General features: G+C 41.3%; 1 protein-coding gene across 2 annotated transcripts; it reads left to right on the top strand.

Annotated features, from left to right (window-relative positions):
* LOC129360868 (ethanolamine kinase 1-like) lies at window positions 1-25,204 on the top strand. Of its 2 annotated transcripts, XM_055031336.1 has the most exons (8): window positions 1-388; window positions 3,476-3,738; window positions 4,898-5,050; window positions 12,587-12,735; window positions 13,009-13,092; window positions 14,078-14,238; window positions 18,354-18,427; window positions 25,097-25,204. In XM_055031336.1, exons 1-8 carry the CDS (start codon window positions 248-250, stop codon window positions 25,179-25,181), a joined length of 1,110 nt encoding a protein of 369 aa, XP_054887311.1. In that variant the 5' UTR covers window positions 1-247; the 3' UTR covers window positions 25,182-25,204. The 2 variants fall into 2 exon arrangements, with proteins under 2 accessions (XP_054887311.1, XP_054887322.1); XM_055031347.1 differs by lacking the exon at window positions 13,009-13,092.
* Window positions 25,205-27,793: the final 2,589 nt, after the last annotated feature.

Below are 27,793 nucleotides of genomic sequence, written 5' to 3' on the forward strand. Positions count from 1 at the left end.
GGAACGTTGGCCTCTGCTGCTGGGTCACACAAATTACCAGTTTCACCGACGTCCAAGTGCCACAGATGGCTCCTCAGAACCGAGCAGAGGCGTTAAATGCCGAGTTCATTTAGTGCACACTGGAAAAACTATATCCAAAGTGGCTCAGGCAAACTTTTAATCAGGTGCCGTATCTGGACACGTTCCAGCTGGTGAGGGGGCAAAAGTTCTGAAGAAGTTACTGAGGGGATTGTTTTCTCTGTCTGAAATGGACCCGGAACGCGGAGGTTCTGGGGATCAGCTCCGCCATCTGGACGTTGCGGTTGACGAGCGTGAACCCCGGAGAGGAATCTTGGACCTTCTGAGCGAACTGCGTCCTGAGTGGAAGACGCAGGACATTCAGATGAAGGTACGCCACCGACCATATGGATCGAATTTATTCTGTCTCCACTGGTTTCATGGGTGATTGTTGAGGTCAGTCTTTTACTTGTTAACTCCAAGCTCAGGCACGGCTGACAGGAAGTGATGTAATGAAAACAGGAGATGACGCTCTTATTTGAAAAAAGCGGCACACAGTGCATTGCCAGCATATTCTAAAAGTGATTTAAGTTTATTGAAAAGGGCGAATGCAATGTGTGCTACTCCATTTGTTCAATTTGCTAATAAAAGTCAGTGAAAAGCTTTTACATGTCTTTAAAAAACAAAATTCTTTAAATATTTTGCTTGTAAATTTGTCATTGATAGGCAACGCTAACTAAAGAGATGGTAGAGCTAACCCTAAAGTGCCAGTCATAAATATCAGTTCCGCTAACATGGTGTAATGCCATCATGTTCAATGGAAACTAATACTAGCGTGCTAAATTTGACTGTTGATACCTGCCAAGGGTTACAATCTACTAAAAACTCAACATGTTGCGCTTCAGGAAGTCACTATAGGTTTCAGGTATAAGGTTGTTGAGTATTGCTTGCTATTTTGCCTAGTTAACCACAAACTGTTTCGGTCCATAAAAACGCAGGACTTGAGTAGATTTTAATCAATTTTGTATAGATCTACAGTGAATGATTAGGAATGATTTGCTCTTTTGAACCTTTGAGCACTGTTTCCTCCCTCATCTTGTTCACAACATTCAGGTGGCCATGTCTTCTTCTACGTGTTTGACAATGTTTGAGAACTTAGCATTCACACTTTCAGACTCTAGAAATGATGCAAAATGCCTCCGGGAAGACTCGGTTCCATTTACAAATGTCTCGGTTGGGTTTTTGTTGTGTACATTTGTACCTTTTTATCGTAACGTTTTGCATTCAAAGTGCTTTGGAATCAAATCACATGTATGGTGGCAAAATCTTTAAATTTACAAAAGCCTTAACTTTCCCTGACACCTTGTCAGAAATCACCGTTCAGAAAAAACGTCTGGAGCAAACCCAAGGTAACTGGACAACAAAGGGAGAATTTAGAAAGTTTTGGTGTGTGAGTGTGTGTGAGCGTTTTCAAAGCATCCATTGAGGACAAGAGAACCTCATTCTGGTCCCATGTGCAAACACAAGGTCCAATCTTTCAGAGAAATAGGGTTTATGTTTGTTAGGTGACTGCACATGGGCTGTGTGACCTCTCAATCTACACCGGGTCCTGGAAAGCACACAGAGGAGTAGATGTTTCCCTTCAAAGCTCAGATCGCACAAGTCTCTTTAATGATGTATTGTGCTTGTCAGGGTAAGGTCAGACGATTCCTGCTGTCACACCTGTGCTTTGGCATGGGCTGTGTACAGTCTGTCCCAGCTGCTTTTTCAATTGGCTCCCTCTTTAGTCGCTATTTTCTTGTTCAATAATTTTGTTTACCTTCTGAAAGAGAAGGATGAATTTTAACACAATGCTGTAAATCAACTTCAGATGCAATGATTTACACACTCCTTACAGGATAGTTACAGAAATGCTATAAATGATTCAAGAAATATGTAAAAAACAAAACAAAAAAAATTATTATACAAAAGCTATCGACTTAAGACAAGCTCATCATAGTTGCCTTACAGTTGATTGTGAATCGTTCCAGAGAAAGCTAAAGATCACTGATGGAAAACAGCCGGTGTGTCTGAGTTCAAGGTGAAATTGTTGCCCTCAAACGCGCCCTTCCCAGATTTGAAGGGCAGGTTTCACGCATCCTTCATAGCCTACTGTTTCCCAAGATTCATTGTGGGATGAGGAGGCGGGAAATAGAGAGGGAAAGGAGTACAGCTTTAATGTGGGTACACTAAAATTTAAGCTACAGTTTGACCAGTTTGTGTTGTGTGTCATCACTCAACACAAACTGTGAGTTTGTCAGTGATGAAACTCAACAGTTTTGTCACTCGTGAAAGAGCAGATGTCAAGAGCAGGAAAAACTCAAATGGCTAGATTGTCCGGTCTTCTTAGTTGAAGAAGGACCTGGTCTACATCGACTGGGTAGGCAGGGTCATTCAAAGTATCTGACCCCTGAATTTGGACACACCCATTAATAGATCCAAATTCCACAAACTTTGTGTGGAATCCCTACCCTCATCTTTAACTGTGGGCATATAATAGCATCACTCCTCATGTTCTTGTTTCAAGCCTAAGGTCAGGGTTGTAACCCTCCCTCATATACAAAACTGCATATGGACTCAACAATCAAACTCCCCTGACTCTCTTAGTCACCCAACAAGGCAGATCTGTCCAACAGTCAGTTAAATTTCTCACGGCTACTTCTCAGTGTGACGTTTTGATCCTCCTCTCCAAATGTACTCTCATAATTTGACAAGTATCAATTTCAGTGAGTCTGACGAAACAGAAGACAGCAGACTCAAGTCCGGCGGACAAAGAAAGCACAATTACAAATGTCCAAACCAGGCCTCCCTCCATTCACCATGAATAATAGATCTGATGTCAGGGTAGCTATGATTGTTCGCTCTACCTAGATGAGAAACTGTGTTGTATTCGTGTCCCTTCAGAGGCTCAGAAATACTTCAGGGACCGTGGTGCAGAATGAGAATCTGCCGAATGACAACAAGGAGGCAAACAGAGGTCAATGCGGTATCTTTGTGTACACAAACAGGGCAGGACAGACTGTCCTGGAACACCACTGTGCTGTGAAGAGGACACCTGTGTCCATTCCTCTGCTTACCTTTTTTTGACAAGTTTGGTTTAAACTTACTGATGACTCTTTGCTAGAAAGTTACATTTCTCACTCGTCTTGGAAATTTGTTCTTTTCTCAGTGTTTGTCTAGTTTTATGTATCTGTAGCTACTCGGGGGTTAGTAGCCAAATCATTTGAAATTATTTATGCTTCACATGACTTTCTTTTTGACTTTTATAACTAGTTTTCTTAAAGGACTCATGCTAAAGTGTCTTGTTGGTCAAAGTTCAAATTTAAGATTACAGTAGCATTGTGTAACCAAACAATTGTTGACTGACCATTAATATCATCATTTTTAGATGCACAGATTTAATAAAAAGTCAATTTCCTGAATCTTGTTGCCCCCGCAGACATTTACAGAAGGCATTACCAACCAGCTGATTGGCTGCTACGTGGGCTCTCTCCAGGAGCCCGGTTGCGTGCTGGTGCGACTTTACGGCAGAATGACGGAGCTCTACATGAATCGCGATCGAGAGGTGGAGATGTTCCAGGTCTTCCACGCGCACGGCTGCGGGCCCGAGATCTACTGCAGCTTCCAGAACGGCATCTGTTACGAGTTTGTCCGAGGAAATGTGCTGGAGGACGAGCTGCTGCGGCAGCCGTCCATCTACAGGTTTCTGCTGGCACCCAGCGAAATCAGTCACTGCAGCTGAACTCTCCACACACAGATTATTTCAAAGAAAACAGGGTGTTTGCTGGTTTTAGCAAGTCAAGTTTAAGATTTTTTTTAAAGAGCTTTTTAATGCACGTTTGAATTCAATTTAAGACTAAAAAATATATATATATATATGGTACGATTGGTGGCTCATCTGCATCCACATTCTTGACACGCATAGTTATTTAAAAGAAAGCAGCATGTCTGCAAGTTTCCACGAGTCACATTTAAGACGTTTAATGCTCGCTTGAAAGAGATTTAAGACAAAAGGAGACATTTCCAGATGCCCCGGCAGCTGTTTTATTATATTAGATATTATATTTTATCATATTAAATATTGGGCATCTTCAAAGAGATGAAATTATAAAAAACAATGTGGCAAAAAAATCTTTATATATCGATACAGAGAAGATTAAATAGTTCTGCCATGACAAAACTGAAGACCTGTGATTGACGTATTCAAGGCCAACGTTCAACTTTTAAAATCGTTTTAAGACGATTTAAGGCCTTCATTTTAGGCACACAAATGTAAGACTGAAGTCTTTTTTAATGTAGAAAATAAACATTTGCAAAAAGATGAAATCACAAAATGATGCAGCAATATAAAAATAAATATTGATACAGACACTGTATGGGAACAGTTTACCATATGACTTGACAATTGACATATTTTCAGTTCTCAGTCGTCCTGAGGGAGTTTTTGCTGGTTTTGCGGTTCTCTTACTTGTCATGTTGAGCAATGTCGTTTATTCCTGGCTCGTTTAATTCATTATGTCCATCACAGGCTGACACCATTACTAACAGCACAACACAGTAGGCCAGAACTCAGCCAGGCAAGGCCGAACAGCCAGGGCCACAATAGACATCCATCGCTGGTGCTTACCCAGAAAACCTTGCGTCCTCCCAGCTAAGATGGCTCAAGAACAAAAAACCAAGTGGATGAGAGGTCACATATTCAAGGAGGCCCATTATTTTCAAAAGAAGAACAAGATAAGAACGCCAAATGGAAAGGGAGTTGTGTTTCTGCTCCGATAATGCTTGTTTGTGCAATAACAGCATCGGCCAGGGTCATCTGAGAAAAGTTTTCTTTTTTTTTTTTTTTCTCTTTTCTCTGCAGATTGATTGCAGCCGAGATGGGAAAAATCCACTCGATCCAGCCAAAACGTGGCCAGCCGACGGAGCCTCAGCTCTGGGCGAAGATGTCTCATTTTCTGACTCTGGCGGAGAGCAGCATCACCAGGACTCCAGCTGAGCAGGCGTGCACTAAAAGGTATAAAAAGCGAGCCGCATAAAAATGACCCTGAACATAAAAAAAGCACATCATGATCATTGATATTCAAGTTACTGTGGAAGAGTGGCTGTAGGATCTATCAAAACAAACTGTACAACATGTAAAGTGAGGTCATCCCTTGAAGCTACAAAGAAAATTCACCAAGGTTGTACATTTCCAGACATGTTTTAAATGGCTCGGTCTTTACCAGACAGCTGACTTGCCTTGAGAGCAAAACTGAAAGTCCTTCAAAATGAAATACAGAGATGGACAGAAAACGTTCCTGTTGTAGATTCATCTTTGTTTGGTTTCTCTGTGAATCACAGCTGTTCAGTCAGGAGTGAAAAGGTATAAGCGAGTTTTCACACCTGTTAGTCCGGTAAACTCGGTTCGACTGGAAGCCAAAGTCGTCACATCTTTTACACTTTTCAGCTGGTGCGTTTTGCTTTTACGTTGCGCTGTTTCAACCAAATCAAACCCTTTGAAAAATCTATTACCCTCCTCACCTGTGGCGGCGCTGCACCAATGAAACAACATGAAAACCTTTGATGAAGACACTGAACTTGAAGAAGACACAATCTCCGTCTTCACAAAAACAGAACTGGTGTGGCGTCAGACTTTAGAGGTGGCAGATTTTCTTTTGTCTTTGGTAAAAGACCATGATCCATTTCTTAAGCTAGTGCTGTATTTACCCAGAATGCTCTGCGCTGTAGTCCATTTCCTGCTTTTCAACCTAGCCTGGTACAAACCAGCCCCTAATTGTACACCTTACTTCACAATAAGTCTCTACAATCTCTGCTATTGTGAAACGTCACCGTTACCCAATTTTGTTTGTTGTTGTGACGAACGTAATGCTCCAGTTTGACGCTATGAAGCTTACCTGAAGTTTCCTGCATTGTAAGCAACTATCCTCTATTGGGAAAACAAGAAATGTCAAGTCAAATAAGACTGCTGTAATTGCTAAATCAATACTTGGAAGCATGAAGCATATGGAAGCATATGAACTAGACAGCTTCATTGATTCCCTCCGCTGCCATTGTTAAAACTGCAGGCAGACCACAATTCTTGAGGCAATGCAGAAAATCCACTTCGTCGTTCACAATTTCTCCCTCTGTTCACTGATTGTCCTGGTTGAACGGAAAAAAGCAAAGACTGTGCCATGAAGCAAGATTTGAGTGAATCTCAATTGTCTAGGAAGGCCATGACCTTCTACCAACCCCAGGCTTGGGTTTCTGGGCAGACCACATTTCACCTTTTTTTGTTCAGAATCAGACAAACTAGAGTTTGATTCAATCGGACTAAACGAGGCCGGTGTGTTTTAAACAACAACCTGCCTCAGTCGCCGTTTCTTTCCAATCAGTTCTTTGATAAAAACCAGTCTCAGCTTTTATCTTTGAGGAGTACTCTATTCCTTCATCGCGTTCTCACATATTCAGACCTGCTGACAGGTTTCCAATCAACTGTTGTCGGGGGTAGAGGGGAGGGTTTCCCCCCCTTTTTCTGTCCTCCAGTTTTTCATTTTTCTGAGCCAGAATTGGTCAAACAGCTGAAGCGGGGGAGTGGCCCGTAATGGCAGTGGCTTTGCATTATCTCTGACAGAGGTCATGGGAGGCCCTCCAGACACTACAAAGAAACAGACACCCTGCCATGAGCTTCCTGCTCAGCTCTCCCTTATCGGTCAAACGTTCAACCTTGTTTGTGTTTTCAGCAAGGGGGCCAGAAGTCCATGCAAACGAACACTGGGAGGGCCTGGCTCTTCTTAGAAAGTGGGTAAGGTAGTTTACCCTAGTCTGGTTGTGGTAATACAACCATTGAGCTGTTCTACTATAAAGTGCAATGTATTTTATTGCTGACAATTTAAGGAAAAACCAACTCAATTAAGTTTATAGCTGTAGTTTTCAGTCTACTGACACTAAAAAAAACATCCAATAAAGTGCCATCAGAGAATTCAGAGTTACAAACACCAAGTCTATGACAGAATGTAAGCACTTTGCTTGTACAGAGATTCTGGACTCTTCGCTATTCAGAAACGATGGCTTCCTGAAGGCGCTTCCTGAAGTTTTCAATTTTACACAACCGCTAACGTTTTGCCATGACAATGCGCCATTTCAATGAAGCTTACCGGAAATTGCGTGAGCTGCAAACAACCTCATGGGGAGTAGGGTCACAACATCTTCGACAATCTTCGACTCAATGTTTTGCCAACTCGAACTGAACAACTTTGTCCACTTCCTCCCCTGCTGTTGCTAAAACTACAGGCAGACTGTTCTAAAACAGCACAGAAAATCAGCATCATTATTTACAACTTCTTCCTCTGATCGCCGATTTGTCCCGATTTAAATTAAACCAGAAAAATCTATGTCAATGGGAGAAATCCCAGACAGAGCACTGAAGGGAGATGATAATTGCATAAGAAGACAACAACCAGGCTGAGGTAAAACAGCAAAGCTGACAGAGACAAACCCCCAAGATTATTTATTTGTACATCAGGCTTTACATTTATGTCTTGATTGAAAAGAAATTTACTCTATTGCTTTCCATAACCAAAATTAGCCCAAAATTGTGGCCAGTTTTTGTGGTGGCCAAAGTTTTTCTTTGGGGCACCACTGCTGTAATCACAGCAAATTGTGACCATAAGTTTAAGATTTTTTTACTCTTAATTAAACAGAGTTCGATTGTGCTTTCACTTTGCAGGACTCTGTTGCATAAAATCACAATACATTGCGTAAACTTGTCACAATAAATCAATTAGTCGCATAATAAATTAAAACAAACTCAATAATTTCCATTTGCACACTGGTTTTCTCTTTTCTCTCTGTACCAAAAACAGAATGATAAAAATCTTCAGTCTGGTGCTCCGGTCTGAACTAGCCCTTTAATTTTTGAAGGACGATTTTTTTGTTGTTGTTCATAATTAATTTAATTTGTTATTTCTGGTGTTTATTTATTTTGACTATTTAACATTTCCACCAGCACTCCTCTCAACATTGGATTTTAAAGTTTATTGATCTTTGAGAATGTGTTCTTGCGTTATGATGCCAATGATACTATCATTTATCTTCTGGGACGATTTATCTTTCGGCCAACTTATTGTAATAATGCATTCATATTTGAGGTTGTCATATGGCAAAATATGAAGAAGTTTGATGTTTGGATTCTTTTGGATTCCAAAACTAGTAGATAGTTTTTGCGAACTTGGTTATATCTAATACTTATTTAGTCTCCTCCGATTAAAAACTTTAATGTTTTTCTCCAGTTTCTTTTCCGTATGTTGCACATCATCAAAACAAAACTCTGCAGCTTGAACGCCCTGCAGAAAGGGTAGTGAGAGTGTGAGCTGCACCACACGTCGAGGCCCAATAGATGGTGCTGTGCCGTGACACATTTCCATGGCTTCACACACGTCTCTGCTGGCGAGTGCCGCTCGCCAGCAGAGACGTTCAAACGATCTGAAAAACGAGAAATGATGAGGACATAAACCCGAGGACTGCTGGGGCGGCGGGGAGGGGCTGGGGGACTTACAGCAAAAAAAAAAAAAAAAAAAAAAAAAGATTTAAGAAAATTAGGTATTATTTATGTAGGATCGCTTGCATTTAAAACCAGAGCGCGCCTGTTTGGATAATCACTGGCCTCTTCAAAGACGAAGATACGAGACAGAGGCCGAAACACAGCGAGGGGGTTTGGGGGGGGGAAAAAAAAAAGGTTCTTAAAATTTGCATCAGAGAAACTTTCGGTACTCGAGAGTGTATGCAAGTGCAGATATGAATGTGGTCTTGAGATGAGTCGGTAAAAGGCAGAGGGAGCTGCAGGAAGAGGCTGCACCTGCAGAGGAGGTCTTCGGCTCTCAAGCCACCCGCTGTGTGAAGAGAGGGAGGAAGAGGAGGAGGAGGAAGAGAGAGAAAGAGGCTGCAGCAGCTGCATGGTTCCGAGAGAGAGAAAGAAAGAGAGAGCAAAGAAAGAAGAGCGATGGAAAGCATGAGTGCAACCTCTTTTTCTCCCCAAAGGGCCCCCCTGCTGGGTGGACCATTTGTGCTCCTGTACTCCTCATGGAAGCCGCAAAAAAAGAGCGAAAAAAAATTAACAAAAAATCCGCAGTTCATGGCTTCTGTTTGAAATCGTATGTAAATAAGACGCAGCCATAATGAAGTGCCAGAGGAGGAAATTCCTCTAATTACTTTACAGAGGCTTGACAGGGAGCAGGAGGCGAACGCACTCGACGCGCTCGGCGTTTCATGAGCAGAGAAAAGGAGAGGAAAAAGATCTGATGGCAAGGCGTCAGGTCTCGCCCATTTAAAAAGTCGACGCGGGTCTTTTCATTTTGTTTTTTTTAGGTTTTTTTTTTTCCTTTTCTTTTTTTCCCCCACCAATCCGACCGTTCGTGGGCTCTCACGCGACAAAAAAAAAAGAAAAAAAAGTTGCGTTGGTTTGATGCGTGGGATGAGTTGAAAAGGAATCAGTGGTGATTCACTATTCAATTCATATTAGAGAGGATATGGATGAATTGTGCGTGTCGTGGGGAGGGGGCACGGTTCTCACAAAGTCAAATTTTATAGGCAAGTAAATGTGATTAAGCCCTCGATTCTGAACTTGGAGCTAATAAAAAGGAAGAAGATTTTGATCAATATAGAGTCAGCTTTGAACTTTTCTTTGCAGCCTTTGGAGGAATTAAAACTGATATCTGAACCAAGGTTGTTATACTTAAAGCTGCAGTAACTCATTTTATTTATTTATATATGTGTGTGTGTGTGTGTGTGTGTGTGTGTGTGCGTGCGTGCGTGTGTATAGTCTCGTTTTTTTACCTATTTGTTGAAACTATAATGATGTCATGACAGTTTGATATGAGAGATAATATGTCAATGGATCAATCTCTTGAACCTATTTCCTGAGATTCTGTTGCTGTCTGAAAAAAATGAATCAAAAACAACCAATCAGGGCCAGGAGGTGGATCTTAGTGCTGTCAATCACTTCGCTTACTCGCTGCTCAATGTGCTAATGGTGCAAAAGTAACTTATCCACCATCATCGGTGGCTATTCTGACTAGCCTTAGCATTCACAAAGAGGCCATGAAGGCTGCAGCATAGCACAGGGTGATTGACAGCACTAAGACCCTCCTCCTGGCTCTGATTGGTTGTTTCTAGTTAGGGCTGGGAGAAGCTGAGGAGGCTGCCTATTCTCCTTTTCACAGATTGTCTCGTTTTGTATTGTCACGACATGACGACAGTTTTGTCACGTTGTGCTACTTTAACTAAAACAACATGACAAAAAAATGAAATTAATAAAAATGGTAATAACTGAACTGTAAACTGTAACTGAAACGATACTGTGTGTTTATAAAACCTACCGGCCTACAAGTGCACTGATGTGAAATCGTTGTTTTTCTTTCTTGAGTTCCTCCTGATATAAAAAAGGCAACAAAATTGTGAGGAAACACCAGAGTCAGAATTTTCTAAAAACGCTTCTTCTGTTGAGTATTCATGACCCCCATGAATGTAAACATAAAATCACAATTCAATACTTTGACCTTTTTGAATTCTGCACCTAGAAATGCAGCATGAAAACACAAACTACAAAAACTCATGAAAACGTGACTGAAACAAAACAGTGCTTGACTAATACTAACTAGAACTAGCAAATCCCCTAAAATCTAACTGGATAAGTCGAACATAAAGTCACAACCAAATAAAACTGAACTATTACAACTGATCTCAACACAATATCGTTCTGACATTTCCTTCATCTCTGTCTAACAGGACTTATTCAGTATGTGTAGGTGGATTTGTATAAAAAAAAAAAGAAAAACAGAACCTCAGTGTCAGCATCATAAACAAAGTGAGGCTCTTTTCGCTTTTATTGCGTTCCTCGCAGGCCGCACTAAATCACGTCCCTAAGTGTGTATAATACGGCAAGAGTCTGTTTGTCCCCCTTCGGATAAATAGGTAGTGTTTAAATAACACGGCCAGCAGCTCCGTCTTGTCCAGGCAGACAGAGGGACGGCGAGCAAAAACGAATCGGCTTTAAGACGCTGCAGTGAAGGAGACGGGATGTTTGACCTCTTGCCGAGTCGTGCTGGTTTACAAACACGTTGTTTAAGTGAAGGGTCGGAGACGTCAGGGCTGCGGTCCGATTTTCCACCGGTTTCTCACCTCTGGACGGTTCAACACCATTCCACAAATTCTTCTGAGAATTTTCATCGGAGATGTTCATAATCTTCATATATCCAGTTTTCATTACAGATTTTAGCCAGTTTATGTTTGTCTCTGGGAACTAAGAACATGTGAACGCGTTTGGGCTTCGACCAAAGTACAGTAAAGGCCTGTTGTCAGACCGTTTCCAGACCGCTCAGAGCCAAACATGGAGAAGCTGCATTCATTTCTTTTATGCGAGCGCAATCTGGAACAAACTTCCAGAAAACTGCAAAACTGCTGCAACATCGACTTCAGTTAAATCAAGGCTGAAAACCCACCTGTTTAGATCTGCCTGCTACTCATAATAACTGGAACATTCATCAATGTTTGTGACCTACATTTGCTTGATCATTTCAGATTTATGGCCCGAACCCGACCCAAAATTTAGGCCGGGTTCAGGTTAAGCAGTAAAATCTTAATGAAAATATTCTGTCGAGTTCACTTTACTCGACAGCAATATAATCATCAAGCATATTGCTTGATGATTTCGATGATCGCATTTGACAAACCGTAAAGTTTGTTGCTTCTTTCATAATTGGTGATGTTATTAGGATGCAAAGTATTTTGAACTGCTTTGTCTCGAGGAACTTTTAGATTTGTTCATTTCTTCCACCAGGGGGAAGAAATGAAATGATTCATTCAGGAAGTGAATCATTGGAAGTCAGAATTGGAAAACAAAGAAGAAAGCGTTGATTTTCATTTCAAACAAGCACATGCTAGCTAGCACCAGGCACGACGGGGTCATTTCTTCAAACTCATACCCCCTCGCCATGGAAACCAGAAGAGGAAGTTCATATGACGCAGCTTTTAAGTTGAAGGCCATCGGTCTGGCCGAGCCGCTGCATGTAAGCTCGGCATGAACGAATCCTCGTTTCGCCGTTGGAGACGGAGGAATGCGCTTTAATAGCAGATTTGTAAAGGACGCTGCCCTCTGCATCCAGCTTACTTGACTGTTTCCCTGTCTTTCCCATTTTGAGGAGTGGCTTTTGTGTCACATCCTACTCAAACCTCAGGGGAACAAATGTAACATTTGACCAAAAATAATAAATCACCTCAGCTTTCTTTGAAAGAAAACAAATATGAACTTTAGAATCCTTTTTCAAAAACGTTTTGTCTTTGTTAAAATAAATATAACATATGTAGGCCTTAGTCCTTGACGCGGCCGTCGCAGGTTCAATTCCCGGCCTGGCGATATTTGCTGCATGTCTTCCCCTTCTCTCATTACCCACTTTCCTGTCAATTAACTATGAAATAAAGGCCAGTCGGGCCAATAAAACCTTTTTTTTCTTTCTATTTTCAATTGTGTATGTTTATCATATTTTCATAGAACATGTGACTTATCTGGTTGTAGCTCCTTGCCTCTTCGAGAAGTGCCGAGCTACGAGGTTCTGTTGGAGGAGATGGAGTCGCTGAAGAGACACCTGTCCCAGACGGACTCGCCCACCGTCCTCTGCCACAACGACCTGCTCACAAAGAACATCATCTACGACTGTCAAGAAGGTGAGGAGACCCACAGGTGAGGTAGCATGAGAAGTGATATGTCTGTTGATGTTGATGATGTGACTAACCCTTCCAGCGTCAAAAATCACACACGCACACAAACCCATCAAATCCAATCCAATGGATTTTATCCTCCAGAATCAAATTTTTGTAGCAATCTTTCTAGTTTTTCAGTTGTCACAATATCTGAAAAGTGGCTCAGAAGAGACTCGCTGCCACTTTCACCCATTTGGTTGAAGGTAGTCACTGTAACCCTTTCCTCCCCACCATCAGGGTCGGTGAAATTCATAGACTATGAGTATGCGGACTACAACTACCAGGCCTTCGACATCGGGAATCACTTCAATGAGTTTGCTGGTAGGTCAGAGTGGGTTTTCCACACATTGACACAATAACTCCACTCTGTCACTGACGCAGCAACACGACTCATACGTACAGTATGTGACGTGTGAGATAGTTTCCCATCTGTTTCTGTCGTTTGTTTAGGAAACAGGTACAACTTTCGACACGTTAAAATTTTTTATGAACTGTGTGATGTTGTGGGAGCTCTGATGGAGCCAGCTGCACATTGTCAGAAAAACAGAACACAAACCATTGTCCTCCTACCACTTCCTGCCGTCTTCGGCAGTAGCAACATCTGGTTGTTGATCACATGACACGTGTTGTGAAAAGCCATGTCATCGTAGCACAAAAACCTTTTCTTGAAATTGCAGCATTTCCATTAATTCAGTTTATCTCGTAATTCTAATTTGCGCAACGTTATGTTTAATGGAAAAGTGCCTAATATAGCCATTACATGAGGTTTATTAACCCTGGCCAATGGGTGACTAGGGTTAAAAAAATACACACACGCACACAAACAAACATATATACAAACATATATATATATATATATATATATTATATATATATATATATATATATATATATATAGATGTTTGTGTGTGTGTGTCATTTTTTTATGAGTGGTCAACGACTCCCTTGTCCCCCACTTGGTGTCGCCACTGAATCCAGATGTACTGCATCTAAAGAAAAGATGAGAAAAAACGTGAAAGTATTTTTTGCAACATCTGTTCACAGATTGCTCTCTGAATTGGACAACTTCTGGTCAACTGTTTGCTAAGTACAAATAGATACTGCCTGTATGGTGACTTTATGTATGACAAATTATTTAAAGACTATATCCAGTTGTCTTTCACACATAACATGAAGTAAATGTCATTTTTAACCTCTAAAGAAAAGGTTTTCTATTTCAAAGTAAAAAGGCTCCGTTGGAAGTCTGAAAACCTTCTAATTAAGCTGACAGTAACTCGTTGTGTGTGTGTGTGTGTTGTGGCCAAAGGTGTGACTGACGTCGACTACAGCCTGTACCCGAGCCGGGAGCTGCAGAGGGACTGGCTGACCGCCTACCTGGAGAGCTACAAACGCAGCACGGGCCGCAACGTCACGGCGACCGACGAAGAAGTCACGAAGCTCTACGTTCAAGTCTGCAAATTCTCTCTTGTAAGTCAGCATTATAACATAAGCACGTTGTGAGCCACTTTGGAGAAACTTAAAAAGTTTTCTTCTGTTTTTTTGTTTTTGTTTAAGTTTTCCTTTCCTTCTGTTTAGTTAATAGTTCTGGGCAAATTCACACAAAGAAAAGGAGGGGGAAAAAAAACACATTATGAGATTAGTGCTCTCATTTCAGCAGCATCCAGATGTGCGCAGACCTCCGAGATGACGGAGTGGGCATCACCTCACCGCCGCGTTCTGATAATTTACTTTTCCAGCAACAACCCCCCGCCCCCCAGCCTCCAACCCCCCCAAAAGCAAAACCAAACCATCCTGTTTAAGCCACCGCCGCTCAAAGTATGATGGACTCCGTCCGAGTTGATTAGAAGCTACCGCAGGGGGAAAAAATGAAAGACGGCAACCAAAATTATTTTTCTTATGACCACAATTTTCATTCTTTGGTGGCTCAAGTGGTGCTGAGCTATCTGTCTGAAAGTGCTTCCACAGCTCCAACACAATATGCAGAATTGTCCGAGCAATTTAGAGGCGGGGGGAGGGGATGGAGGGTCGGTGTGAATTTCTCTTGAAATAGCCCAGATGTGATGAGGAAGCATATTACTTTTTAAAATAACCCATGCTTTGGCCAAAAAAATAAAAAAAAAACAGAGAGGGAGAAATTAGGGGGAAAAAAGCAGGGGGTTGGGGTGAAATACGGCCTGGAATGGAGTGGGAGAAGTGATAACGTCTTGTTGATTGAATTCAGATTTTCGGTGACAGACCAAGGAGGGTTTTTTTTGTGTGTTTTTTATTTTTTTTTCTGACTGGGGAGATGAGAGAGAAATTGTTCACTGACACGTAACAAGCCAAGTTTCCAACTGCACTCGTTTGGACGCTCCGTGTGTCAGGATGACTGATGCCGAGCCTGCTGCATTCAAACAGGGAACCTCGGCCCATTTTATGCTGCAAGCGTTTGATTAATATTTAGCATTTGACGCTTTGGGTTACGTAACGTGTACGGACGGGGAGCGATCTGTCCATTCTCACTCGCCTCCACTCATGGAATATTTGAATCGTAAATTTCAAAAGAAATATTCACTGGCTTCTCAGTTATGAAATTTAGGGGAAGTAATTACAATTTCAATATTTTTATTAATTTAACTGTTAATGATATATTTTTTTTATTTAAACAATCTATCAATGCAACTAACTGGTGAATGATTACAGTTCCTTAATATAGTCTTTCTTTATTCAGAAGCTGCACTTTGGAGGGTTACGATGTTTTGCACATGTATCCAGCAAATATGATGTAATATAACTAATTATATGACATTGCCGTGCAAACCAGAATCATTCAGGGTTTTGAAAAGGCTGGAAATTGTTTTCCTGGATAAGTATGAAAAAAAAAAAAAAAGAGCGTTGAAAAAACATTTGACTTCTTTTCTTTCGTCCATCTACTAAAAAAAATCCAAAACAATTGTGATCGCCTTTTACATTTTAACATTTGATGTACATTAAGCTTTATCTTTGCTTTGCCACGTCAGTATTTTTTAATGTATTTGATATGTCAGTATTTTGATTTTTAATATACTGACTGACTGCACACTAAAATAAAACAAAGGATCATTTAATAGCCTGTTCAATCAACTCCCAGTTTTATTAGTTGGGTTGAACTGGACCTGGGTAAAAAATAGTTTGGAAAATAGAATAAAAGTAGCAAAATTAAGAAACTGCAGTGTAAAGACACCATTTATCTCCTGGAGTAGTAGGGTTAGATGAAAACCAAACAAGCAAAATGCCTCGACACCATGCTCTGCAAATTGGGACCTAATTTTAGCATCTTTGTGTTTTGTGACTTTTGAACCCGATGTGTTTCAGAGCTGGTTCCGTGTCAAAGTTTTGTTCTCAAATGTCTGAAATGCTGTAAAAGCTGAGGAAGATTATGCAACAAATGGAGCAAGTAATATTTGTCTATTCTTTTAAATAAACGAGTGTAAATACAAATGACATCAATCTATATTCAGCCCCTTTTGCTCCAACACCCCTAAATAAAACCAGGACAACTGTTTTTACAGATTGTTTGTTAAAAGAAAAAAAAAAGTAAACCACACTCCACAGTTATGCTCTATTTTATGTTGTACCTGGAAATCTGGATAAAAACACATTTATTTAAATTAAATTAAAATCACAACATGTGAAAATTCAAGGGATGTGAATGCTTTTGCAAGACACTTTATGTGAGTAAGTAAAGTCAGTAAAATGTGTTCATATAGCACCTACCAAAAAACAACAAACACCGAAACAAAAACATACAAAATGGCTACACGGCTCTTTTTTTTTCTTTTCTCCAAACGGTTTAGCTCTGTTAGTTTGACCTCATTTGTCAAACTGACTAAAAAGCCAAACAGCGCAAAGCTGCAACACTGGCTGGAAAAAAAAATAAAAAATCGAGCTGAACCGAATTGATTCAACAGCAAAGCCTCAGCCGATATCATCCAGTGGGAGAAGCTGTGTGGCCGATTGCCAAAGATGTAAAAAGAGCGAAGCTTCCCGTGTTCACCTCCAGCGAAGAGGCAGCTCGTCCTCTCCCTCCGCAGGGATCCCTCCCCCCCACCGCCCTTCGTCTGCCGCTCCTGCGTCGTCGCAGCTCAGGCCCGCCGCTCCGTGGTGTCGCTCTTTCCTCACGTCTTTGTCGTCCTTTTTTCCCCCTCTCTCTCTCTCTCTGTCTCCTTCGACTCCCCTCCGCTCGGCGTTAGATTAACGCTTCTCCTAATGAAGAGCAGTTACTAATCATAGTGGAAGCGCGCTCAGTCTTTTTTTCCCCCAACTAAGGACGGAGATTAGAGACGAAAATCTGCCAGGTTTGGCAGGGGTGTGGGAGAAGCCAAGGGAAACCACACAATGCTCCACAAGCATTTCATTCCACCCTTTATTTGATTATCAAATAAAAATGTGATTATATCATTGGGCCGCAGAACAGAGGCCCCCGTCTGGATCTTATTAGGACGTGCCATTAGTGGCCTTACCATGAAGATTTACAATAAGGGTGGAGAACAACAGAAATTTATGGAGGCATGGAAGTCCGCAAGCCTAAGTGAGCAAGGCCATTAAGGAGGGAACTATTCAATACTGAGGGTTTGTCATTCTGACTGAGCGGCGCGCAACTGGCATGCAGCGGCAGCAGTTTTGGAAGCGGTTACAACCCGACAACTGGAGGTCACACAGTGTGTTTTTACAGCCCTTGCAGCATGGCACGAGGAGCTGTAACCAAACATTAAACTACAGCGCTGCAAAAATAAGCTTCAGTTTCACACTCTCTACTTCCTTAAAGTGAGTTCAGAGTCTCCACGTACGTTTTTTTCCCCTCCCTCGAGGCCGTTTAAGGAAAGACGCACAAGTCTGACGCTCACGTTGGCTCCCACCAACCCGAGGAAGGGAGCTCTAACGGGATTCATTTTTAAAATTTTTTTTAATCATCTTTTCCTTGAAGACGATTTGAATCTCTGCAGAGACAACGAACCCATCGTACGTTATTGTTTACACCCGGAAATTTCACGGATGTGTACGACACTGTTGGGCACATCGGCTGGTGCCGCCGTAAAACGATTCCATTAACAGAATGAAACCTGGAGATGAAGGTATTATTCGTTTATCGCAGTGCGTCACAGGAAAGGGAAAACAGTTGAACAAAATCCCAGAACCAGTCAAATTGTTCTGTTTTCACTCTGTTTTGTTGGCTATGCTATACATAGACCCGTTGCCACAGCAACTGACTGACAACTGCTCCGCCATCGTGTCAGGATGCAAACCCCAAAGTAAAAACAAACATTTCCCACACAAAAAAAGAACATTCAATCGGTTACTGTATTGAATTTTCAGGCTTGGCGTTTATTTTGTGATTATTGATCACCTGAACACTGCAGCGGTTGATTCGCTGATTTAAACACCTCCTCTACTCAAGACCGGTCGGAGAGTCAGTGTCTGGGACGTGGTTATTGAGTGAAGAATCGCGATAGAGCCACGAAAACGTTAGCGAGGCCGAAGCCTGACCAACAATTTGTTTGGTCAATTGTTTTTATTGAGATATTTGTGTTTTCCGCAACTTATTTCTCTTTCTCTTCCACCAGGCATCCAACTTCTTCTGGGGTCTCTGGGCCATCCTGCAGTCCCAATACTCCTCTATCGACTTTGACTTCCGAAGGTTTGTGCACATGGCGATGGGTCCTCATCGCATAGAGAGCTGTAACAGAAACAGGGTTAGGACTCAACTCAGTGGTGATCTCCTTCATTAAATGAAAGCATATTTCTTTTTCTCACTCTTGCGTAAAAGCAGAATGATATCGACATCTCCTCTTCTTGTCACTTCTCCTTGTAGACAAAATATTTACTCGGGGGGATTCTCTGCTTCTCGTCACTGTTGCGCCACACATCACGATAGGATGAAAGCCAAAGCTTTCATGAAGACTTTCAAAGGATGCCAGAGCTTCATTTCTTTTATTTTTAAATGTACAACAGCGTGCATTAGTTATTTATCTTAAAGGAGTCCAGGAGACATTCCTCATCGCCGGCAACCAGACAGTAAAGTTCAGGAGGGCACGACGCTTCCCTCCACACCCCCTCCTTCCACCCTGATGACTCGCTTTTCCTTTGTGCCCCACACCGGCAACAGTTGTGATCGTGATCCTAATCACTATTGACATATGGCACCCTCCCCTCTGTGTGGCTTTCTCCGGCCGCTTGCTAGATCAGCAACGGGGGCCCCCGGCACATTTCGATATGGGCCTCGGAGGAAATGTGATCCAGAGGGGTGCTGGGGCACAGAGGCGCTATTGTTTCAGTGCTGTCGACCCAGCCTCGCTATGCGTCTTACATAGCCGTCTGCTACTTTAAGCCGCTGGCTGAGGTTGTCCTAAAGTGCATGTGGAAGGTTGGGTTACCTTTCTTTAACTGGAGGGGTTAAACTAAAATGAGCTCTGAGAGCAACGGTAATGACAGGGAACCAAGTCTGATCTTTGAAAGCGGCGCTACTCCGCTAACCTCCTCCATCCCTTAATACACGCTCACAAGCATTCAAATTCTTTGTGTCTGCTCAAAGTCATAATTCTTTATTTTAACAGGCTCAACAAAAAGAAACACTGACAGCCAGGGTTCTGCCGGCCTCTCTGTTCTTCGTTTTCATTAGCCTCTGTTTGAATGACAGAAACAATAAAACGAAAAACTGGGACAAAGAGCAACTGTTGTACTTGTAGCTAACAGATTTGTTAGCTACATGCAAGGCTGCATTTCTATTTTTATTTTGAAATGGCCCTTTTCATTAAAACGCGAACTTATGGGTGACTTCTCAGAGATGCTGAGCATGGTGCCAAAAAAATGAGTAAATGTGAACTGGCTAGGAGCAACATGCTAGCACTTAGCTTTCAAGCTAATGTAGTTAAAACCAAAAATTAGATCTTAGTATAACCTCACACTCCACACTAGGAAAACTTGTGGGATTTGCTAAGTCTTGCACTTTTTGACCAGGGTAACTATAGCATCGTGACGTGGTAATGTATTTCTCAATATTTTGTACACTCACATGATGTAACACTCTGTACCATTTACATTTTTCTAGTAAAATCTTTACTCATTACGCCTCTTATCCAATGCATTACATATCATATATAATTACTTTAGTCACTGGAGTCTTTAATGTTGACGTTTGGCGAGCGCCAGGATGAAACACCGTTAAACATTCAGCAAGTATTGTCAACGAACATCCACTGAATGTTGGATGGACAGTTTCGAGATGTTCGCTGAACATCTGCAGACATTGTTTGGTTAACCGTTTAATGTTGTTTCACTTTGACATTTGGCAAACGTTAACTATGAAAGTTCACTGAATATTGGATGGACATTTGGTAGATGTTCACTGAACATACACAGGCGCTTATGGAAACTGTTTAATGGTGTTTCACTTTGACGTTTGGTGAACGCAGTCACTGAACATTCATGGCAACTCAGGGGACAGCGTCTGAACGTCCACAGCTAGTTAGCTTCGCTGCTAATATGCCTGTGACTAACTAAATACCAAATTTAGTGACAAGAGCAACTAAACGGCTTTTTACTGAAGCTTCGACATGAGTTACTAAAACGATAAGCTAGATCAGGTGAAAGTAACATTTTCAAAACTGCTAGTCTTCACACTAATGTCCCTACCAGCTGCACTGAAAGTTATTGAGAAATGAAAGCTCATATTTCATATTTCCAAACAGATTGAATGTTTCCTTCTTTTGTTTCTTTTTACTCATGGTCAATTTTGCAAATTAGGTTCTGACAAAGTTTTTATTGATGTCTGTCTCCTTTCAGCTGGGAACCTCTACCTGTATGGCAGCATTGACTGTGATACAGTGAACCAGAAATTTTTTTACTGAAGATTAAATAGACAAAAATAGAAAAAAAACAGGCACCATTCAACGGCTTTATGTAGGTACAGGTTCATAGCACCTAAAGTGAACCTGGCTCAAAATCTATGGGTTTAAAAACTAAACCATATAAAGTTTCCATAAATCCCCCCCAAAATTTGACTAAAAGCAACCAAAGAAACAAGGCGATAAAAGCATTTAGGGTCTTTTTCGAATGAATCTTGTTCAGATTTAAACAGTTTCATTTCACCGCTCGCGTGTAGTAAACAACTTCCTTTAAGGAAAGACCTAAAAATAGACTTGAGCTCAGAGCGAGTACAAGTTCTTTTCGATGAATCAGAATATTTTTGAAAAGTTAATTTATTTCAACAGCTCTTCTCTGAGTGAAATGCGTTATGTAGATTAATTCCACACAGCCTGACGCTTTCAAGGTTTTATTTCTATTAACCACGACAACTTTCTGCTTTCAGCCGATGAAAACTTAACATTTAAGATTGGATTACAGCGGACCAATAAAAACATTTTGATACAGAAACGTGGATTTGATGAAAGGTGTGGATAATACCTGCTTAAGAGTTTTGACTATTAAAAAAGGCACTTTTGATCGGACAAAGGAGCCTCGTCACGCACGTTCTGATTCATTGAGTCTACGCGCGTGTGCGCATGCGTGCGCTTGTGTGTGTAAGAAACTTTCCTCCCAGCTCTCTATCCCCATGAGTCAAATCTTTGCCGACTTCCCAACGAGTGACAGGCGTCACACAGGCCTTGTGCTCTAACCAGGTCCAGATGTGGATGTGACAATGGAGAGCCACAAGGGGAATGCCAATCCGCCCTCCTCCTACCGTCCTTATTTACTTTCCTCTCATGATTTTTATTCATGTGCTGAAAGTGTGTCTGCGAGTCAGCGGTTTCGATTTGTGGACATCCTGGCAGGCCCAGCTGTTATTTGACAAAGACATTATTATGAGGAAATGAACAAGGAGGAGGCCCACTGTTTGGAGGAGACGGGCTGCAAAATTGAAGGAATTGTGCACAAAAGCACATTGTGAAAGGGAATACCTGCTCTTCGTGCAGGAGCTGAGTCCCCCATCCCTTCCTTTCTGCTAAATAGAAAAATGTCTCAGTTTCATCTTTGATGATGATAAACACTGAGAGCCCGAGTTTCACCTGTCGACCTTAATATATATAAGGGCGACTGAAATCGTATGTGGAAACAGCTGGTCTTAAAGAACTAGGTTACAGTTTATCAGTGCATTAGAAATCAGTGTTCATGATGAAAATGACTAATGGGGCAGTACTTTGTATTTTTTAGGCACTTACTGGCATTTTATGGCACAATCAAGTAACTGTGAATTATATACACATATATATATCAAATATGGTTGAAAGAAATTTGACTTCATAATTTAGCGCCTTGAAATCTGGCTTTTGTCTGTTTAAAAACCTCCTACTCTCTCTGAAACTCCGCCTTCAGGAAGTCGTCACGTTCAACTCCTTCAGACTCGGTGCAGAATTACATAAAACCAACGTTTTTGAGCTTCACAGCACGTTATACAATGTTATTCCCTCATCAAAACCTCGTGATTCTTTCACGCATCCTTGAGGAATCCTTTAATCTCCACGGCAATCATCCAGCTGTACGAAACGAATGGGCAGACCTAGCCCCGCCTTCGACGTCGAAGCTCCTCCTCTGAGCCCTCATTTGCGACTTCCCCACTCAGCACCTTCAGACTAGCCAGCAGCAATTAGCAAACACCTGGTGGAACGGCACAACTGCTGAGCTCATTGAAGAGCTTCTTCTCAGTGAAACTTTGGTAAAAACATTGTTAATAGAGGAGCCATGATGTGATGACGTCCTGAAAGCAGAGTTTCAGAAAGAGCCGGAGTTTTCAAAGAGACAGAAGCCCAATTTCAAGGTGTTAAATTACAAAGTCAAATTTTGTTTAAGTCATACAGCATTTCTATAACAGCTGAAGTTAACATAGTTACTTGATTGTTCTATAAAATGGCACCATGTGCCTGGAAAACACATAATACCGCCTCTTTAGAGCACATACCAATAACAACACCTCAGACGTGCCACACTAGACAAAGTCAACATGCTGACAGTAACCGGATAGCGCTTTGCAAGGCAAGGCTCACTTTGACTAAATATGTTGTGGTGTTTTAATTTCACGAGATCTCGCTGCACTCCAACACCATGGTTGCTGCGTTTGTGTCTGAGCGAGGAAACTGCCTGTCATCTCACAGAGGAGCGCCGCTCTCAACAGATTAAGCCTGTCCAGAAAAAAAACGCCTTTGAAACCTCGCCAAGCCACAACGAGGGAAGTGAAAATTGCCTCCTGAGTTTAGCCAGGATAACGCCTAAAAAAATAACAATAAAATTGTTCTTCCTTCCCAGTGTTGTAGGCATATATACGGCTGCACCAAAAGCAAGTGTCTTTGTCATGAAGGGTCTCCGATTGGAGTGGCAGGAACAACAAGGAGGAAATAATTCCACTGGCAGAAGACAACAGAGGACTCACTCTGAAACAATAATTAGAGCTCGGGGATTTTACATAGAAAATGCACGAAGGCTAGCAGAGTGATGGCACACAAGTATCTGAAAAGCATGTGTCTGAATTATCTTTTTTGTCTCACTAAAGCGGTAAGAGCGAGAAAACCGATTCGGCATTGAGGAGTTCAGTGAAAGCACTAATTAAAGGACCAACTCCTCTCCATGCCTCCATTTTCTTTCGCTTTTCAAACTTCGCCTCATTTCAAAGGGGTATAGTATAATGGCCAAGGGCAACAGCGTACTCAGACATCAGATTTATCGAGACGCTCAAGCACAGTGAGGTAGGAGCGAGCACAAAACCACTTTCATCATCACCGGTGAGCTGTCCTCTGAAGCTTTCAGACTCAGTACTTAATCCAACAAAGACCCGATGCGGTTTTATGATTCTGCGAACAAAGGCACCGTGCCAACCGCGGGCTAGAAAACTCCCGCGTGAACTTTTTGTAAAACATACAATAAAGGACGACATTATTGTACATTACCTTGCAACTCGCTTGGTTGAAAACGCTTTACTTTTCAGGTTCATCCTTGCCTGTGCCTCTCCGTGGTGACGGGTAAACAACATCACGGCTGTAGGGACAAACAGCGGCTGATAATAGAAATGAATGAACAAACAGAACAGAGATCTCAATCTTTATCCTCAAGAAAGCTGTTTCATTTTTCTGTATAGACAAAGCAGCTCATTTTCCCTTTAGATAGATACGTCTGGAGGTCGGTCTGAATTTCTGACATCACAGGAAACTCTGAGTTTCTGGTTAACACAGTGGCGCCGTTTCCATTCACCGGATGATTCCACCATCTTTCCATTTGCTTAATGGAAACACGGCAGTTTGGAAATAAAATGTTTTGGTGGTGGTGTTAGGTGGGTTTTTGGACGTATCAATATTGGTCTGTTTCATAAAATTGCAAAAGAAGCACGTTTTTTCGTGCCACACAAATAACGTGATCGGCAATGGGACGTTGCCACGAGCACAAACCACGGAGAAGAAGATGACAGGAAGTAGTTGGAGGATCTTGGTGCGGTGTGTTTTTTCAGCGACTAATGCGTAAGTCGTTGAATGGACAAACTTATTCATGTGTGATTTTAATTCCATTTCTCAATTTATGGAAATGCCTCAATGGCAAAATTGTGTTTTTTTTGTCGGGATCGTTGTGTGCACGTTTGTAATGGAGACGCAGCGAGTGTTAAAAATGGTTCTATTTCCTCAGGCACTTTTTGAAAACGTTTTTTATTACTAAACTAGACCTTGTCAAACATAGTTAAGAGATACAGCAAACGTAAAATCCAAGGACACACATAAAAGTGGCATGAGGGAGTGGCAGAAAGTAAATATAAAGGCACAAAGCAACAATAGCATCCCTTAGTCTTCAACATGTGATGTGCTGAAAGGCACTGAATAAAAGTTTTACAGAGGAGATTGAAATTAGGAAAAAAAAAGTATCCACATCACAGCTAAAACAGTACGAAGTTGCAATGTCTTATTTTTATTTTAGTGCATAGATCCACAAACTATATTTGAGATGATCAGGCGACGTGTGAAATTGTTAATGGGCTTGTCCACCTACAGAAAAGGAAATCCATCCCACTTCCTTCTGAATACGACTTCTCCAACTATTGCTCTGGATGAGCCAGGATGAGAGCTTTAGGCCTTACTCTTATCTATACTCAAGACTCTTATTTTGAAGTATGTGAGGAAGTAGCTCCTACGTTGACTGGTTAGCATCAGCACTGAAGCTGCCATGGGCAGCCACTTGGTTACCAAATAAAACGATTCATTCACAGACTGGAAGACAAGATGCTCATTTTTCGAACTTTATAACCAGCTGGCGATTGTGCGTCAAACTGAGAATCGTTATGCAATCTATTAAAATATCATCCCATCACAATTTTTTTCTACTGTTTTGTCCCCAGGTACGCTGTCGCTCGACTCAGCTACTACTTTGAGAAGAAAGAAGAATACTTCGAATTGTCGGCGAGCCAGTTAACCAACTATTGAATAAACCCTGAAGCGATGTCGTCCGCTTTTGTCTTTCCATTTGATTTTTTGCAGGCTACGACACTCGAAAAACCCGTCGCTGAAACGCATGCGTAAGGAGCCAGCCTGTAAAAGTGTTTCCTTTTGTTTGTTATTTCAGTCCATAGGGAGATTTAATGTGTTTTGCTATCGCCGTGATTTATTGAATATTTATTTTACCACAGTCACTATGCCGATAAGCCTGTTTGGCAAATTGAAACAACGCTTGTGCCAGAAAAGCATTAATTGTTCCCACAGCCAAGTTGCATGAAGCCACAAAAACGGAGCCTGATCATAAAAGCCATAAGAGGGTTATTTGTGGGCTTATTGAGCGTGTACCACAGTCCTGATGGAAAACAAGTTTTCATGTCAGCTTAGTCAAAGTGGAAGTTATTGGGAAATCGTTCTGTTTCCTCAGAGCACGCTGTAAAGCTGCTGTCGGCACCTTTTCCAGAGTTTCCCAGCATTAGGTCATGCAATGCTTCCTTTGAAATGAGTAGAGCATTGTTAAGGCGTCCAAATTGTCTTAACTCCCAGCTTAACCTGCTGCAGCAGAACAAGCTGCTAGTTCACCAGAAGGTAAACAACAGAAGGTTTCAAGCGCTCACAAACTGAGCGCTTGAAATTCTGGTGAAACACCGAACAGCACAAGTCATTTGAGGTAGTTGCATCTTTTTCACATTTGGTCGTTTGTTGTTTTTGTGTTGTTTTTTTATAACCACTTCAAGAGAAAGGTTGAGCTGATGTCTGGTATTCACACCACGAAAACTAAAGCTTTCAAGAACTAGACTGATGCTACAATTATAGTCTTTTTCTTTTCTATGTCAGAAAATGCTTATCATTATATCTAGTGCCAGAAAATTAGCCATAAAACATTGTTTTTATTGTTATGACGCTCGCTCTGTCATTTAGAAAGAATGGGCAGCAGAGCATGAACCGGCTTGAGTCATGAGTCACATCGCAGTTGATTTATCCGCATGTCTAACTTTCCCATTTATCAAAGAGAGCAATGTAGGGAGGATTTAAATATATTTATGCAAACGTAATTAAAGAAAAAGTTAGCTGAAGTTGCAAAAAAATTGTGTACTGCTTCAAATCTTTTTTTTTTTGTTGCATTGTTTTGTTTTTCTGGTTTATGATTTTGCTAGCAATACAATGTGATGCTAAAGCAACCAACTGCATTCTAAAAGTTGATCGTCCCTGTTTAGATGTCTTGGTTTTCCACCTGTAGTGTGATTTTTATTTAGAATGGTTTAATTTTAAAAATAAGCCTCAAGCCAATATTTTTTCAAAAGGGTAACTTGGTTAAACCTTCCAAACGTCCTTCACGTCTTTCATATTGTGAGGACGTCTCTTGTCTGATGACTCAGCAAATCTCACATTTTTATTTCACTTTTCATGAAATCAGTAATTTGTCAATTTTGCTCCGCAATTGGGTTCGCGAATTGCATTTCATAATTTTGACGTTTTGAACATAAATTTGGTTAACGGAAATACTTTTCGATCAAGAGTTTTGCCGCCAGGATGAGGTTTTATTTCTTCATTTTTTGGCCACATTCATGTTGGCTAATTTCACAAAACTGCAACGGAAACTCTTGCACAAGTCACACAATCAACAACTAGACGCTGCCACTGCCGCAAACCACAGAGAAGAAGCCAACAGGAAGTGGTTGGAGGAGCGCGAGTCATTTCAATTGTTCCTTATTTAATGGAAGCACATTGGACTTTATGCAGCATCGGAGGAACATCGACAAAGATCACGTTTGTAACGGAAATGCAGCCACTGTGATTGTGGACAGATCCAGCTTCATCTTTGTCTTCATCCAAAAGGAAAACACAGAGAAGTCTCTAGTAGTCTTCAGACCGAGGTCATCCTCTCAAACTTCCGGATATCGTGGTTAGATAACTACAAATTCAACATAACAACCTAAGTAAACATAAACGAGCAACGTGATTAATAGGCTCAACACAGCCCACTTAGTTTCTTCCTATGTTAATTTATGGCCCCAAGAGCTTTAGAAATGAAAAGTTGTGTTTCTGCCTGTGTTTAAAAGAAGCCTCCAGTGATCAAAGGTGCTGCAGTCGTATCTCATGTGGTTGGTGGTGCGGTCACCACAGCCTGGAATCGACACAAATCCTCCTCCAGGCAGAAACGACGGGGACACGTTCACAGGTGAAGCAAAACCTTGTCTGCTGTTAACGTTTAGACACTATTTTTTTCAAGGAGTGGAAATGCTTACATTCAAGTAATGATTTAATTTACAGAGCATGACCTGACTTTTATGGAGAGAGAGGTAATGCGCGTGACAAAAGGTAAACTGGAAAATGATACTAAAAACAAACCTGTGAAGCATTCCGGAGCTTCGTCCTAATAGAAAATGTGAACATGAGTAACATCAAAAAATATGTAAACAGGAGTGATTAAAGGTTCTCTCTCTTTTTTAATATATCTTTAAATCATTTAAATACTTGCTGTAACTTATTTGTTCAATGGGGCAGAAGAGTACATCATAAACTCTGTAAAACTTCATTTAGCATATTTATGTGGCACCAAATCACAAAAAAAGTCAAAGTACATAACAAGGCAAGCAGAT

The sequence above is a fragment of the Poeciliopsis prolifica genome, unplaced genomic scaffold, assembly GCF_027474105.1.
Source record: "Poeciliopsis prolifica strain line A6 unplaced genomic scaffold, Auburn_PproV2 SCAFFOLD001, whole genome shotgun sequence".
NCBI lineage: Eukaryota > Metazoa > Chordata > Actinopteri > Cyprinodontiformes > Poeciliidae > Poeciliopsis > Poeciliopsis prolifica.

Excerpts from the sequence above, each read along its gene's own strand:
- LOC129360868 (XM_055031336.1), top strand. The coding sequence starts at position 248 with ATGGACCCGGAACGCGGAGGTTCTGGGGATCAGCTCCGCCATCTGGAC. Across the intron at positions 3,739-4,897 it reads CGGCAGCCGTCCATCTACAG|ATTGATTGCAGCCGAGATGG; the intron begins GTTTCTGCTGGC and ends TTTTCTCTGCAG. Across the intron at positions 13,093-14,077 it reads TCACTTCAATGAGTTTGCTG|GTGTGACTGACGTCGACTAC; the intron begins GTAGGTCAGAGT and ends TTGTGGCCAAAG.